Source organism: Brachycentrus maculatus, unplaced genomic scaffold, assembly GCF_059751285.1.
Source record: "Brachycentrus maculatus isolate JH-2025_06_01 unplaced genomic scaffold, ASM5975128v1 h1tg000186l, whole genome shotgun sequence".
NCBI classification, from domain to species: Eukaryota; Metazoa; Arthropoda; class Insecta; order Trichoptera; family Brachycentridae; genus Brachycentrus; species Brachycentrus maculatus.
In genome coordinates this window covers 313178-331082 of record NW_028280937.1, presented here as the reverse complement: position 1 = coordinate 331082, position 17905 = coordinate 313178, and the positions used below count along the sequence as shown (strand labels likewise).

At 32.3% G+C, this 17905-nt stretch overlaps 1 protein-coding gene across 2 annotated transcripts; it reads right to left on the bottom strand.

Annotated features, from left to right (window-relative positions):
* Positions 1-3563: 3563 nt before the first annotated feature.
* LOC148307862 (26S proteasome non-ATPase regulatory subunit 5) lies at positions 3564-17405 on the bottom strand. Of its 2 annotated transcripts, none has more exons than XM_088262665.1 (8): positions 17074-17405; positions 16837-16981; positions 15697-15921; positions 14000-14252; positions 12863-13051; positions 11512-11826; positions 9355-9615; positions 3564-3657 (listed from the first exon to the last, which is right to left on the bottom strand). In XM_088262665.1, exons 1-7 carry the CDS (start codon positions 17253-17255, stop codon positions 9422-9424), a joined length of 1503 nt encoding a protein of 500 aa, XP_088118791.1. In that variant the 5' UTR covers positions 17256-17405; the 3' UTR covers positions 3564-3657; positions 9355-9421. The 2 variants fall into 2 exon arrangements, with proteins under 2 accessions (XP_088118791.1, XP_088118790.1); XM_088262664.1 differs by having other exon boundaries at positions 3564-3662; positions 9366-9615; positions 17074-17388.
* Positions 17406-17905: the final 500 nt, after the last annotated feature.

Here is a 17905-nt window from a genome sequence, read left to right as displayed (position 1 = left end):
CAGATTTGTGAATAAGTATTTGGTAACACTCAAAACGTTATGCATGTAAAACACACTTGTAACTTTTATTACGGCTTATTGTTATAAAATAATGCATTCCAAATAATCGATTACGTATTAGTAATAACGACTACGCTTTGTACCTTTTAAAAAAATATTTGAATATTTATTGTATAAACAAACAAAAAATGTAAGACAAAAAAACTAAAATGAAGTAAATGGAATTGTTTTCTTTTCTAATTTGTCAAATCTACTTACTCTAATAATTCTTTCTCTTTTCCTTTTCCACAAATCGGACATCGCATTCGACCGATACAGGGTTAACTTGATCGCAAATTGTAAAGTTTTACAACCTACTTCCACTATCCACAAAGTCATAAAAAAAACATACTAAGTATAAAAGAGCTACTCATAAATGGATAATGGAAGTGGGTACATCCGAAATGGATCGCATTGTTCGGCCATGTAGTATTTGATTGTATGTCATAAACAATTTTCTTTAATTTTTTGACATCTCAAAGTAGATGAAGAAGAATATGGAAGTCTAGATATTTAGAGGTCTTGTGACCTTCATAGGCTGACTAAGTGATCACTTTACATAGTGCAACATTCACCATTCTACCTAATAAAAATTTCGGAACTCCTAGATATATTGATCAATCTTATGACACATTACATATTGGTTTCTAACAGCCATCTACGTAAAATTGAGACCCAAGCCCAAGATAACTAAACATTCGTCCACGCGACGACGCCCTTCTCCAAAAAAGTCAAATGCACTTACTTCCCTGCACCCCGCACCCGCCAGGCTTTGTTTACGGAATAGTGATTTATTTTTAAATGTCTCTTACATTCATTCCTAATAAACCAAACTTAAGTGTCATGTAACCAGTTACTATTTTTAATTAATACTTTTGATAATTTTCACGTTTTTAATTGCGTAGTCCGCCTGACGAATGTTTGGTTACTATGTATCTACAAATATAGTTTAGTTATCTAGGGTTAAATGTTACCTGGATTTAAAGAAAATACAGTTGCGGGTTATTGATTACTGGGCCTTAAAATTTGCAGTTATATCTTTTAATAACCAAACCCGGTTCCCCTGTTGGAAGTTTTTCGGGTTTTAAAGGTCAAACTTTCCTTGAGTTTCGTAAAGCTTTCGAGCTTTTTGCTCCGCTCGGTGAAAATTTATTTATAACAGTATTTGATCATCGCACCCCTATTCTAAATTCTTTTGTTTCGTCATTTTTGCGCCCGGGGCGATGCCCGTGAAAGGCCCCTATGGCGAAAATACAAATTCTGAAAAATTTTCCTGATCAAAAAAGGGCTGATTTTGTTTACATTGGTTAGTGCCGGAAGCTGTGGAAACGGAAACCCAACAAATATTTTTTGTGTTATGATCAAATAGTTTTATGTTTTAAACAAAGGTGACTTTATTAAATATTTCTTAAAGCTTTACTCGCCATAATATAATTCATTAAGCGTCCGGTTGCGCTTAGAGCCGGTCGTCAACTCACGCCCGATTTTTAATTATTATTTAAATTGGATTTTCTTGGTTATTTAAAATAAACAGTCGAACTCGGTTATTACGAGCACGGTTATAGCGAGATCTCGGATATAACGAGGAAATATTCGTTGACATTTTGGCTTCTGGTTTTTATCCGTACATTTGTTCATGGTTATAACGAGCAACTTCTCGGCTATAGCGAGCAAAAAGAGATCGCCTTTTTTTTAAAGTTGTAAATATTTGAATGTTTAAGAAATTCGACTTTAAGCAATAAAATTCAACAGGGCAATTAGACCGTTGCCGCCGGGATCAGATTACGTTTATGACTCTAAGTAAAGTAGTAATTGGTGTTGTCATCGACAATAAAAAAGTTTTCTTGCATATGGGTTTAAATTACAAGCTTTGTAATGTCTGTAAGGACCTACTTTATTACAATAAATAACTATTTTTTATAGTTTTTTAACGTCGTGCTTGTTTCGGGGATTTTTACGTTTTTTATTTACAAATTTTTATGTTCTATGCTTACTATGGACATTGTATAATAATCATTGGGGTGGGGAATGTTAAATCAATTCTAGAGCAGGTCATTAAAAACGAACCCTCGAATTAAAAACATACCTACTAATAATAAAAGGTGTCTCTGAATTCGTGAAAAGGCGGAAAATATTCGTGAAATAGAACATAGCGCGAAAAATGTTAAGCAAATAAGAAGCGAAAGTGTGTAAAATATTTTGATCATTCTTAGTGTCAGTTTTTATCTGTATTAAAAAAAAACATCACGGACTCGAAAAAAAATAGAAACTGATTGTACGAATCTAGATAAAACTGTTACAATGGTTTTATACTCAAGCAGCACAGGATTTTCCAATATTTATAGGAAAACCGGATTGACAGAAAAATATGACATGTGTGTGATGGGTGAATTGTATGAATTTTGTTTCAGTTGCGACATATTGTGTTATGTGACCATTCCAGATAACATTTAAAAAAAAAACATTATATATTTTTTTAAACTCCTTACTTTTTAATGACTCTTTGTGGACACTGACAATTTGTTGTAAAATCTTATAAGATTAATGCTGTTTTTTTTAGAAACTTCTTTAATAATAGCACATGTACTGCCGGTAAAACTTACGCATAGCAAATAAGTAGTTATAAATTTTATAATGGTACCTACATTTTTTTTTATACCCAAAACTTCAGATGATACACATGTATTATAGTAAACCCCCCTATAACGTTGAGATATCGTGGTTTCAGCGTTATCGGGGGGGACGTTATAGAAGGTTAATGTTTCAAATTGTATTATTACATTTTAGCAAGCGGATATGACTGAAATGAGTCATTATTAAATTAAAATACAATCTAAAAACATTTAACTGCTACATCGTTCCCTCCGATAACGCGGTAGCTATCTCAACGTTATAGGGGGGTTTACTGTGTTTTTATTTATGTATACGGATTTCTAACAATTTCATAATACTAATTTCTTCCATTTTCCTAAATACACCTTATGTTATACTGCCATCTACTGTGAAAATCTGAAGCTCAAAAAGTTTTTCAAAAAATGCTTACTATTTTTTCCGCTAGATGGCAGTTAATTATTTTTTTTTTACGTTATTTTATCAGTGGTCCTGAATTATTTTCCAATAAATATATAACTAAATAATAAAGTTTTTAAAGAAACTGAATACGTTTTAAATAAATAAAAATTGTAGGATGGTACCAAAATTAAAAACATCACCTCTAGTTATTTATAAGGAGCATATTGTCAATAAATGGATCACATTGATAGGATGAAACTAAACAGATTAAGTCATTTGGACATATCATCTATGGTTGCATGACTCATGATAGATAAGTAACTTGTGTTTGTCCGAAATATAAAATTTGCTCTCAGAACGAGAAAACCCAATAGGGACACATTGTAAAATTGAAATTGTAAAAAAGTATATGGTAAAAAATCTGACATATTGTATTTGTAGTGTTTTCCTGAATTATTATCCTGAGTAATCGTATAGTCTCTGCTTTTTGTGATGTTAACAATAAAAATGCGTTAAATTTTATACAAATTTATTCATATAAAAAAACTTCTGAGTAAATGTCGAATACATAGTTGAAAAAATAAAACAAGTTGTAATAACATTGTTCTCGTTTTTTTTTTTTTAGTTCATATAATTATGTAAAAAAAAAAAAAATTATACTTTTAACTTGTAAAAAAAATCATTGCAAATGATACCGCATAAAATATATTTTTTTTTTTAAATATGGAATGGCGTTGCACATGTAAAACAATGCATTTGCCAATGTCAAGTTACTTGAATTCTTAATTATAAAATATGATATGATAAAAATTATAAAGATAAACTATAAATTTATTTTATTTAATTTTAGAAAAACAATCAACAGTCTGTACAAATTTGGGTTCCTGCTCGCCAGGATGAGATGGATATCTGTAGGGAGGGGAATAAGCGGGGCCAGAGATTTAAAGAAATTTGGCATTTGGTCATTTATTGGGCAAACAAAGAATATATGGTTAAGGTTTTCCTCTTCGCAACGACACTCGCAAATGGGGGAGTCAAAGACACCAATCCTCGCAAGGTGCTCTCTCGTACAGCAATGACCCATCCTCATTCGACAAATGGTGGATGTATCTTTCTTGTTCATCGAAATTTTCCTAAACCAAAGACGGGACGGGACAGTAGGCTGAATGAGAGAGTAATGTTTACCCTTTGAAATTTTGGAGGAGTTCCATTTGAGGGACCAGCTGGAAGACATATCAATGTTTGGAATTGTCAAAAGGTCAACAGATGGGTAGTTAGAGAAATTCGTACTTCCATTTAAAACGGCTTCCTTAGCTAGAGAGTCGGCTTTTTCATTTCCCGGAATACCATGGTGGCTTGGAATCCAGGCGAGAGAAACCTGAACGTTTTTTTCTTTGAGTAAATATAATTTCTCACGGATTTGGAATATTAAATGGGATTGGGCTTGTTTGAAGGGATTGCTGCTAATTTTTTGAAGAGAGCTTAGAGAGTCGGATAAAATGAGGCACCTTTCAAACTTTTTGGTCATAATGTAGGAAAGAGTTTCTCTTAAAGCCAAGCATTCCGCAGTAAAAACTGACGAAGGTTGAGGAAGTTGGAATTGGGCACAGTAACCATCATCGTGACTGTAAAAAGAAGCTCCTGAATAGCCAGATATTTCCAATTTGGATCCGTCTGTGAAGAATAAAGACCAGTCTTTCCATTTTGATTCAATTATGGAGTTGAAAAGGGAAATCGGACTAGGGGATTTAGTCCCTACTCCAATGTGGGTTATAATATTTGGGGAAAAAATATGATGAGAGTAAGGGAAGTTATAAAGGGAGGGGGTGAGAGATTGGAATATTTCTGGGATAAATTTTGACAGTTTTTCAAAACTTTTTGCGAGTGCTGGATAAGGCCTATTATGTAACACACGGTTAAATGTTACAGAGTTTAGTAATTTCTTAGATGCCAAAAGAGATGGGTGATTTTCAAAAGCTAAACATTTTATCATGTATCTGTCAGATAGATATTGTCTTCTAATGTCTAGAGGAGGATCCATAGCTTCTAATTGGAGGGCATTTGTGGGGGAAGACTTCATCGCACCCAGGATGATTCTTAAGCATTTGTATTGAATAACAGACAGTTTATTCAATAAGTATATTGGGAGGGGGTCAATTATGATACTGCCATAGTCTAATTGGCTTCTAACAAAAGCGTTGTAAAATAGTTTTAGAGTAAGAGGATGAGAGCCCCACCAAACTCCTGCTAGAGCTCGGAGAGGGTTAATTTTTCTTTCACATTTTGTGATTACAGAATTTATGTGAGGGGCCCATGACAATTTCCTGTCAAAAATAATTCCTAAAAATTTAGCCTGATTACTTATAGGAATGGAGATATTGTCAAATTTTATAGAGTTAAATGGGATTTTATGTTTTTTCGAGAACAATACTATTTGGCTTTTTGAAGGAGATAGTTGAAGGCAATTAGAAGTGAACCAAGTATTGAGGGAAGTCAAGGCTGATTCAAGTTTATTAATAGCAGTTTTCATATCTTTATGTGAAATATATATTACAATGTCATCCGCATACTGCAAGATTTTGCATTTTCCCGAGACTGTTGATTCCAGATCGAAAGTATAGATATTATATAGTAAAGGACTAAGTACAGATCCTTGAGGGAGGCCCTTCCAGATTTTTCTTTCTATTTTTTTATACATCCCATTTACAATAATAGTTCTTTCTTTTAATATATTTAGAATCACCTGAACAATCTTAAAAGGAAACTTTAACGAGCATAGTTTAACTTTGAGGACATTAAGGTCCACATTATCATAAGCTCCACAAATGTCGATAAAAGCTGCAGCGGTGCATTCATTTTGAGAAAACGCTACTCGAATATCTGTTGAGAAAATAGAGAGATTATCGGTGGTTGATTTGTTTTTACGGAAACCAAATTGTGAAGCAGACAGTAAGGAATTGCTCTCCACAAACCAGTCTACTCTATTTTTTATCATATGTTCAAAAAGCTTTAGCATACACGAAGATAACGCTATGGGGCGGTATGAATCTCCCTTCATTGGGTCTTTATCAGGTTTTAGAATAGGGATTATCCGCTGAATTTTCCAATCAGCTGGAATTATTCCAGTTTCAAATATTTTATTTAGTATATTAATATATTTAAGTAAAATTTGTTGTGGAAATTTTTGAATCAATGAGTATGGGATCATGTCTAAGCCGGGGGATGAGATTTTAACATATTCTAGGGGAAGTAATAACTCCTCAATCTGGAAAGGTGAGTCAAACCAAGATTCTTGATTGAGAATGACTGAAGAGTGGGATGGGAGTTCTTGGATTGTTGGAACATGAGAAGGTGCCAATTTGTCAACGAAATCGTAGATCCAAGCTGAATCATCGGAAATTTTTTTGAGTGACGAAGAAGATGAGGACCTAAATTTTCGTATGGCTGTCCAAACATCAGTCAATGGGGTTTGAGGTGAGAGAGCGCAACAGAAAGATTTCCATCCTATTCGTTTTTTCTGTTTTAATATTTTTTTGTCTCAGCTTGAACTCTTTTAAACTCCAAAAAATTTAATTCACTCATATCATTTTTATATTTGGACATACAATTTTTTCTATTTTTAACAGCTAGACTGCACTCGGAATCCCACCAAGGGCATGGCGACGGATTCCTCCGAGTCTTTGGATTTATTTTAGGGGTGGTAGAATTAACTGCGGACATAATTGTGTCTATAAATTTAGAATACTCCAGTGGGATATCGAAGTTGCTCGCAGGATGAGATTTGGAATTATTTTTTCCCAAAATACTAACAAAGTTAGTCCAGTCAGTTTTTTTAAAATTATAAATGGTGTTTTGAGTTCTAGGGGTGATGCGAGACTTAAGAGGTATGTGAATAGTGATTGGGAAATGGTCACTCGAATGAGGATCGTCTAAGATACTCCAGGTTACCCTGGATGCTAAATCGTTAGAGCATAATGAGATATCAACAGCGCTCTGTCTATGAGATGGAGAACTTAATCTGGTAGGAGAGCCGTCGTTAAGTATACATATATCGTTATCATCAATGAAACTTAAGATGTTCCTACCTGAGCGGTCTGTATAAGCACTCCCCCAGCTGAGAGAATGTGCGTTGAAATCACCTAGTATGAAAAATGATTTGGGCAACAATTTTACTATATTATTCCAGCCAGACAGATCAAAAGGGATGTTAGGGGGAATATATACTGAAATATAGGATACATTGTTTATAGAGGCTGCAACAATTTGGAAAGATGAGGAGTTTGGGACTAGGATGTGGGAATAGTGAAGATGGTTTTTAATAAGAAGGGCTGCTCCTCCTCTACCATCGGGTCGGTCATCACGCAGGCAAATATAACCTGGGATAACAAAGTTGTATCCTGGCTTGAACCAGGTTTCTGATAAAGCAGCTATGTCAATTTTGTATTCCTTTAGAAGGGAACATAAATCTATTTTATTCGAAATAGCACTACGGCAATTCCACTGTAAGATAGATAATTTTGACTCCATCTCGTTAAGATGAGAGTCTTGTGTAATAGGGGTGATTATGTTATTAGAGGAGATTGGAATTTTGTGAGGCATTGTGATTTTGGAGAGTTGAATTGGAAGTGGTTTTGGCAGCGTTGTACGGTTTTTGGGGGGAGTTTTCGAAAATTGAGGTAATAAGTATGATTAATTGAGAAAGTACGTGTGATAAATTATCCGGTGTTGTAACACTGGCCTCTTTATTGCCAGACTGAAGAGCACAACCATCGGGAGAATTCGTATACGGTAAAAAGGAAATGGACTTTAATTTATCAAGAGTTGATTTGCTAATGTTAGGAAGAAACAATGACCTCGGAGCGGATTCTTTATAAACCGTCTTGTTATACGACAAAGGTTGTGAATAAGAAGATTGTTGGATAATACGGGATTGTGAGGAAGTGGTAGACTTTGTAATATCTGCGTATGATTTTCCCTTGCTAAATGTGGACTTGGCAGCCTCGTTATTTGAAATATTTTGTTCAGTCATGCTCCTCTTTATTAAATTTTGCCTCAAATATTCAGGACATATTCTATTGGTAGCTAAATGATTACCTGAACAATTTACGCATGTAGCATTCTGAATTTCAACTTCGCAAGTCTCACCCATATGCTCCAATCCACACTTGAAACATCTAGGTTTGGACCTGCAAATTGTCTTGGCGTGTCCATAACGACAGCATGCGAAACAAAGAATTGTAGGATAGATGTATAGCTCAACGTCTATTACCGAATAGAATGAAAATATCTTTTTAGGGAGAATCTGCCCTTGAAAAGTAAGAATAACAGTTTGGGTGGGTACCCACGAGAATTTTTGGTCTACAGGCGAAGTGACTTTTCTCGACAGTCTTCGAGATTTTGTAATCATACCACATTCATTTGGAACCTCGATATTTTTTACAATCTCTTCATGGGTCCACTCTAAAGGGATACCCCTGACCAGGCCCATGCGAGAGACCATATGGTACGGGATAAATACTTTATAGTCATATGTTTCCAAAGCATTATCATCAATAAAACTATTTGCCGCTGAGTATGTCAAAAATTGTACAGAAATCCGGTTTCGGCCGATAGATTTTATTCCTGCACGAGGAACAATACCAGGAATATTTAGGGATTGCAAAAGTTTGCCAAAATCGATGATATTCAAAGAGAAAGAAGAATTGGGGACAACGTTTTTTTGGACAAAAACGCAGAAAGGTCCACTGTCTCTTTCTGTGTATTTGTTTTTGATATATTCTGACTGTAAGGAAGAAGGATCATTAGATGTTGAAGGGGATAAGGTTTTCGGAGTTGCATTATGAATATCTTTGGCAGAATCAGTTTTAGAAATTTTTCTGATTTTGTTGGGGAGGATTGGAGACGTGGGTAATGAAGAGTTGGAAGAAGATGTAGATGGGATGTCGGGAGGCTCCTTACGACGTGTTTTAATTCCTTCCATACTTATTCAGAAATAATCCAATGAGTGTATAGAAAGAAAAATATATATATATATATATATAAACGAAAAATATTATATGCAACTAAAAAATATTATTGTTGCAATTTACTATTACAACTAGGAAAATAATAAAGTACGAAATTTAAGAATTAAAATAATAAAACAACGATAGATTTGGCTTATCTGAGAAGTAATCCTTAATCAGCAACCATTTAAACTATAAACAACTTATGAAATATCGAAAAAAACTCAAAATATGACAAAATTATTGGAGCTATGTAATATATGAACTGACAAACACAACTGTCAAAACTCAAGTCCACATTGTTCTCGTAAGAATACAAAATAATATTTGTAAACGATCAAATTAAACATGTTCTTTTTTCAATCTTAATCTCCTTCAATGGCCACTTCCGTGATTCCTTGTACGTAAAATGGACCTTCTTCAACATAAGTCTTGAATTTCATGATAGTATCCACGTCAAATAAGCAGGATTTGGATAGCTGTGTTATTATTTCATATTTAGCGTGCTTGGAGTCTTTTTCGTGATCAACTGTCCGGTCAAGTAGAAACTCTATTAGACCTAAAATAAAGCAAAAAATAAATGTCATCTATTATAATTTCAGAATTTCTTTTTCAATATACAAGAATAATTCTTAACAAATATCCAATAAAAACGTCATTTTATTACATCAAAAATTGTCAGCAAACAGAATGGCAGGACAAGAATGCATCGGCTTAGGTTAAAAATCCAATTTAGATTTTGCTTGGTAAATACTGTTCGGCTTTAGTAGCATGCTAGCATAGTAGCAGCTTTTATAGCATGTTCGAATCCCAGAAGGGCGTAAATAAAGATAAGTGATTTCTCACTCAAATAATTATTTAAATAAAACTATGTATTAACTAAAGCGCATTATTAAATACACAAAGTAAGGATAATTATCCTTACTTTGTGTATTTAATAATAAAGATAACACTGCTTCTATATGATGCAGTGCTCTATTGGATTAAAAGAAGAAAACATACCACTATTTCTTGAAATCGATTGTGAAATATGTTTTTATGGATTCAGTATCATTATTGGCTATTTTAAGAATCGGCATACGTGTTGCTTATAGAAAAGAAACGTATTATGACTTAATTTTTTTAAAACCTTGATGAAATATCATATGAAAACATACCACTATTTTTAAAAATCTATTGTGAAATATGTTTTTATGGATTTAGTATCATTATTGGCTATTTTTAGAATTGGCATACGTGTTGCTTATAGAATAGAAACGTATTATGACTTAATTTTTTTAAAACCTTGATGAAATATCATATGAAAACATACCACTATTTTTAAAAATCTATTGTGAAATATGTTTTTATGGATTCAGTATCATTATTGGCTATTTTTAGAATTGGCATACGTGTTGCTTATAGAATAGAAACGTATTATGACTTAATTTTTTTAAAACCTTGATGAAATATCATATGAAAACATACCACTATTTTTAAAAATCTATTGTGAAATATGTTTTTATGGATTCAGTATCATTATTGGCTGTTTTTAGAATCGGCATTTGTGTTGCTTATAGAATAGAAACGTATTATGACTTAATTTTTTTAAAACCTTGATGAAATATCATATGAAAACATACCACTATTTTTAAAAATCTATTGTGAAATATGTTTTTATGGATTCAGTATCATTATTGGCTGTTTTTAGAATTGGCATTTGTGTTGCTTATAGAATAGAAACGTATTATGACTTAATTTTTTTAAAACCTTGATGAAATATCGTATGAAAACATACCACTATTTTTAAAAATCTATTGTGAAATATGTTTTTATGGATTCAGTATCATTATTGGCTGTTTTTAGAATTGGCATTTGTGTTGCTTATAGAATAGAAACGTATTATGACTTAATTTTTTTAAAACCTTGATGAAATATCATATGAAAACATACCACTATTTTTAAAAATCTATTGTGAAATATGTTTTTATGGATTCAGTATCATTATTGGCTGTTTTTAGAATTGGCATTTGTGTTGCTTATAGAATAGAAACGTATTATGACTTAATTTTTTTAAAACCTTGATGAAATATCATATGAAAACATACCACTATTTTTAAAAATCTATTGTGAAATATGTTTTTATGGATTCAGTATCATTATTGGCTGTTTTTAGAATTGGCATTTGTGTTGCTTATAGAATAGAAACGTATTATGACTTAATTTTTTTAAAACCTTGATGAAATATCATATGAAAACATACCACTATTTTTAAAAATCTATTGTGAAATATGTTTTTATGGATTCAGTATCATTATTGGCTGTTTTTAGAATTGGCATTTGTGTTGCTTATAGAATAGAAACGTATTATGACTTAATTTTTTTAAAACCTTCATGAAATATCAAAAGAAATACGTTTTTTATGATATTTATATTTTCGTTTAATACTAAGTTTCTTAGCATAAAAGTAAAGTACCTGGTGTAGTTTTGACCAATTCTTCTCCCCACTGGTGCCGGCAAATTGCAGACAAGACGGACAAAGCGGAGAACTTGAGCTCCGGGAAGGGGTTCTTACATATGGCAAATATGACTTCCATGGAAGTGGGTCGCTCGGACAGCTGCCGGAACCATTCCCTGGTCATCAGAGTGATCCGCGAGTCTACAGATGAAGAGTTGTCAGCTTTGATGTCTATCAGATTGGCGGCGCAACATAAAGCTCTCACTCTTATTTCTGTGGGGGAGTTTTTGATGTAGCCACCGATTTCTGATATGGCCGATATCAAAGAGTGACCTGGAAAAATAATGATTTTGTTAAATCAACATAATAATAGCGTCATCAATTAGTCATATTATTAAAGGTCTTAAATGTCATTCAAAAGATTTTTTAAAAATTAAATAAAAACAAATAACAATGACTTAGTACTTAAAGTATAAATTGTTATTTCAAAGGCAATGAAAAAAAAACTAAATTATTTAAGCTCAACTGAAAATAAGTCATAAGTGCCTTGATAGTAGTATTATAGTAATAATAATTCAAAATTCGAATGGCTAAAATCAGAAAAAAATACTCATTTTCAATATATATATACAATGCATGCTGTAATGTTTGAAAATAAATTCATATTTATGTGGGAAAAATTATAAAATGAATTATTTTTCAAAACTGGATTTGAAAAAAAAAAGATTTCTTTCCAAATGATATTTTGGTTGCTATTTTGAAATAACCATTCGAATTTTAATGGAATATATATTTTTTTAATTTCATGAAGATTTATATGTATATAACGTGGTAATATTTTTCTCTGTAAATTGGGTGTAAATAATATGTAAAGTGGGTGTATAATAATAAAATAAACAATGTGTTGCTTTGTAATTAAAGTTTATAATTAAAGTTTATTCTTAATTTATCTTTATAATAATTTTTATATCTATCTGATTCTGACAGTTCAGAATATTATTTTTTTCTATCGGAAGTCTTTTGTTTAATTCTGTGCGACGCATGCGACATCTGGTGGTAGAACTGTTTTATGTAGGTACTATTTGTAAGTACTTAATAAAATGTATAGGTAGGTACCTAGGTATTTTATTACATGTATATGAAAATTTGTTAGGGGGAATTGAATATTGCAATTTATTTTTAAATTATGTATCAAGTCAGTCACATTCCAAAGATTATCGGGCACTCACACAGGCATTATCGTATGGCTATAAAACTACACCTGAAAACGCATTCCATTGTCATCAGCCGGAAAGAGAGACATCGTGTTTTTAGACGTGATGTTAGATATGTACCTATATTACTTATTATGTTCACAAATAGAAATTACCAAGTGCTCCTAACGCCAATTTGCCCTCGGATGTGCAGCCCACAAACCCGAGTGTATCCAATGCTACAGGAAGAACAGCAGTGTTATTGGATTTGATTGTCTCAAATAGGGCGTCTACTACACTTGGGAAGTTGTCGAATATTTCAGTAGGGTACATGTGAGCTATGTTACCGAAGAATTTCATGAGACCTAGAAAAAAACAACTCAATTGTACACACATACATACGTATAAACATTAAATTAAATGTATTTTAGAATTTCTGATCTTTATCTAAACTAGTACTTGAAGTGCAGGACTTAAATTAATTCATCACATTGCCTTCATGTAATTAAAAATCAAGTTAACATTGTACCAATATAGTCCCCCATGCATCATTAGGTGGAAATAAAAGCCAAAAAATGAAGCCGGCCCTTATCTGCATCCAATAGTGTGTAGGGCATTGGTTTGACTGATGAAGGTCAGTTTAATTGTTTTTATTAGTTGTTTTATTAATTGTTCATTATTAGTCTTGCACTTTAGGTATCGGCCAGGGTAATATGTATATGTATTTCATAATATATCTAATACTTATTTAAAGCCGCCATAAATTTTAACTGCGACTTAAGGATGGTAGTCATATATATGCATTAAAAAGTGAACGCTACAGAGGCAGAAAAGATAGAGCTGTTTTCTAATAAAATCGATCAAGAAAAACATTTCGCAGTAATAAAATACAGAACCTTATGGTGTCCATAATCTGATTCTTCAATTCAGAAATCCAATGTACTGAAGTTATATGAGAATAGAGATATCGTAGTCATACAGGAGAAAGTGACCAAGTGCATTTTTTACTAAAATGTGATCATTGACTATTTAATATCTTACTAGCTTAATATGTATTGCCCTGAAAAAATCCCTAAGCGATTTTAAACTTGGAAGTGTAATATATTGACCTGTTAAAAATGACTGCATTGATGTTTATTTTGTTGCCAAGCAAAAGTGACTTAAATGGCCCTCCTAAATATTTTATGTTTTGTTAGTTGGTCACTTTCTCCTGTACTTTTACGATATACATCATTTTTTGTCTATAAGTATTATGATGAATTTCGATTTTATTTTATGTAAACATTTTTTTATATTTTTTTGTGATATCTTACCGGGAGTTATTAAATTAGCCAAAGGATTACTGTCAAGGCTTGCCACGATATCGGCTAATGATTTGAGAACTTCATTCTGAACCAGAAACTTCAAGCCGTGCGGAGACAGTGCCAAGTTGGTAAGGAGCTCTAATATATTCAGCTGAAGAAGAACGTCTTTTGTTTTCAATTCTGAGACCAACTTTTGAATAAATCCTTCTTGAGAACACAGTTCCAAATGTTCCGGCGATTTCTTCGAGACATTTACAATTACCTGTGAATAAAACAAATACAGAAAAGCATAATTTTTGCACGGAAATTCTATTCTCGTTTCACCTTAAAATTAATCAACGTAAATTTACCGCGATTTAATATCACCTATGAATATAAATCCTCACTTTTAAAATTGGAATATTAAAATTTGGGAGAAAAATTCTGATGAAAATGTTCACTCTATGGTATGATTCATTGACATTTTGTCTATGCCAATTGAAAAACCAATGAAAAAAAAGTAGGCAAACAATCTCTTTTTTCTTTGTTTATATTGTGACATCTGAAGGTCCCAGAAAAGGCTGTATTTTTATCGTAGATAAAACAATCTTTAAATTGTTAACATTATTTGTTATTTATTGTTATATTATAAATGCTAAGCATTTTTAGTATTGCTTTTTTTGCCGATGAATACATAAAATGAAATAAAATATTGTATATCAACCAAGTGTTTATATTTGTGTAATAATAAAATAGTATTGGATATGAGTTCAATGCAAATTAAAAATGTATTTTATTAAAATCCTATATTTACTCACATCTTAATAAGACGCATGCAAATGTATAAAGAAAGAACACTTTCATGACCGCAAGGTTGAATTTCCTATTGAAGTATGTATAACCTAATGGCGATAAAAACACAAATTTTTCAAGTCATGAAGTCATAATAGGTGGCCGGAAAAAGACTGAACTATTGTCTATTGTAAAATAATTTACATTAACACATTTTATTGGATACGATTGACATGGTTTCATTCTATCTCATGTTTTTTTTTAAATATAGCAATGTGACTAATTAATCTTTCCAATCCGGTGCTAAAATAAAACGCGCGTCCCAATGTTGGGTAGTCACTACACAAAAAAAAGCGATTTTAAATCGCAAAAATACAGACATTCAAAGCTAATCCTCTTAATTAATTATAAATGAATTGAAAAATTATAATAATTTTTAGATTTATTTGCTGAAAACATTAAAAAAAACCATCTGGCAACGCTCACGGAACAAGCATAGGTCCGCTCTTGTCGGAAGCTCAAAAGCTACTGCAGCGGAGCTTTGAGCTCCTCACGTTTGCACAGTGCATGTATACAAGAGTGAGATGCGAATATAGTGTCGCGGTTCCCGCACACTCTTCACGCACTGTTTATTTGCAAATTTGTTTCCGATATTCACAAAATACCTCCGATGTACCCGATAAATTCTGATTATTATTAAAAGTATGTTTTAAATCAATGCGTAAATATGTTATGGAGGAATACCTAAAATCTTTGCCTTGTATTTATTATATTTATAGAGATATTATGGTTATTAGAAGCAATGTGTATAAGGTACACAACACCAGGAAGGGAGGGTTAATCAAGTTAAAGTCCTTCAAATAGGTCTCTCGAAAAGCAGTCATTTATAAGTTGTGACTTTTTGGCTGACTATAGTTGGTATATTCTTATCTTACCTCATAACATTTACAGCGATTCGATGAATTGTTGCTTTCTAATATATTTTTCAGTTCTTTGACAATTGGAGGATAGTGCATCCATTCCACTCTCGATACAATGTCCATTGCTTTAGTAGAGACTCTCAGATCATCATCCCCGATGCACTTCACGACAGCTATGGCAATATCCAAGTAATCGGGCATAGGTATCAGTTTACTGTTGTTAGTGATTGTACGATGGATCTATGTAAAAAAAATAAAGAAAAAATAATATTTATAATTAAAAATAAAAACAATTGTAAATGTTGGATCTTCCTCGAAGGTTATCTAGAGGAAGACCAAGGAATTCATGGGTGAAGCAGGAAGATAGCATGATTCAAAGGCATGGCCTAGGTGGCGTTATCCAGGACAGAAGGACATATAACCTGAGGACGAGGAGAGCTGACCTCAGCAGTCTACAAGGACAATAAGCTGGGATGTAGGCAGGAAGAAGAATTGTAAATGTTGCAAATATATTTTTAAAGTTACGCAGTATTTAAAGCAATCATCACAATCAAGAAAAATATCCATTTGATCAAAGAATGCTTAAATTTGTTGACAATTTTAGAGGCCAAAATGCAACCTCTCTCAGATGAATACGTGGCAAAACAAAGTACAATAGATGTTCTAATAGCGACATAAAGAAAGAATGCAAGGCTGAGATAAACATTAATGATAAAATCAAGAAAGTTGTGTTGGAATGGTTTTGGCATGTGAATCAAATGAGTGAAGAAAGAACAGTGAAACCAATTTATGTGGTGAATGTAATAGAAGCAGAGGAAGACCGAGGAAAACTTGGCTTGATTAAGTATTTCAAATACTGAAAGTGAGGTCAGGAGTCGTATGTATAAGGAGATATAATTTATTATCCGCCTTATATAAGTCACTTTTTTATAGTTCATTATAATAATAATAATAAATTATATCCCCTCATATATCATTAAAATGAATGATGTAGGAGGAGATATAATTTATTAATATTATTGTTATTTTATATTGTATGATATTATTAATGTACTATTAAAGAAAAATATGAGTTATATAAAGTGGATAGTAGCATAATTATTACGATAGCATAATAATATTCTAAATAAACATTAGTATAAAAATAAAACAAACCTCATAAATTGCGAGCTGCCGGGCAGAGGCATTTTCATGATGAAGAGCTTTTAAAATGTCATCTCGAGCATTTGAGGCTACAAATCCAATAGTCAAATTGGCAAAACAGATTTCCAATACTTCACACGCTGTATTTATCTGCTTTCTTAAACAATAATAAAAGTCTTAAGCAAAACAATTCAACATTAAATTTGAATGAAAATATATTCATGACTTAATAGATTATTAAAAACTTACGGATCGGAACTATTTAAAAACTCAAATAAACGAGGCAGTTCCAGAAGTTTCACTTTGTGTGAAGCTTCAAAGGAAGGGATCGAGTTTAGGTGATGTTTTATTTCATCCAAAGCCGCGTTTCTAAGATCTTCTTTCCTCAACTTTTCCCATTGCTCTCGGCACCAGGCTTCAGGATCTGACATGTTTGATTATTTTAGCAGGCTGAAAAAAAGTCTAATCTGAACATACGATTTCGTTCGAACAAATCTAGCAATACAAATGAAAACCTGTGTATTTTGAAATTGAAGTGAGTTGTCAAAATTGAAACAAGAATTAACCACAGATTCACTGGCATAGATGATGACTTTTTAGTGTTGTCATAAGATTAAATTTTCTTATCGTATTTAGTGATCATGTAATTATCATATAGTTATCGTGTAGTTATCATAAAGTTATCATATTGTTATCATATAATTATCATATGGTTATCATAAAGTAATCATATTTCTGAAATTGGGCAAAGTCTACTAGTTAGCAAAAGAAATATTGTTTTCGATGAGCTAAAAAGCTTCGTCATTTCTAATAGTATGAGTTGATATTAATTTAAACAAAAGATAACACTTTTTGACATTTTACAGTTTAATGCATCAGCAAATCCTTGATTTTCACAAGCAGATTCGGCTGGTGTATCTCTCTTTCTGATTACCAAGATAATGAATCTCATGCTAAAATTGCGTAACAAGCGTAAAGTCGTTTTGTTTTCCATGTGAAAAATATTTTTCATGATTTTAATTTATTTTAAATTCCAAAAGAGGAAATTAACAGTCAAACACGTATGATTACTGACTACCTA

What these genes read in the sequence shown, in the direction of transcription:
- LOC148307862 (XM_088262665.1), bottom strand. Translation starts at nt 17,255, where the DNA reads ATGTCAGATCCTGAAGCCTGGTGCCGAGAGCAATGGGAAAAGTTGAGG. An exon ending in TTTTTAAATAGTTCCGATCC is followed by an intron (nt 16,982 to 17,073) that starts GTAAGTTTTTAA and finishes TTATTGTTTAAG; the next exon opens with AAAGCAGATAAATACAGCGT. An exon ending in GGCTAATTTAATAACTCCCG is followed by an intron (nt 13,052 to 13,999) that starts GTAAGATATCAC and finishes GTTTTTTTCTAG; the next exon opens with GTCTCATGAAATTCTTCGGT.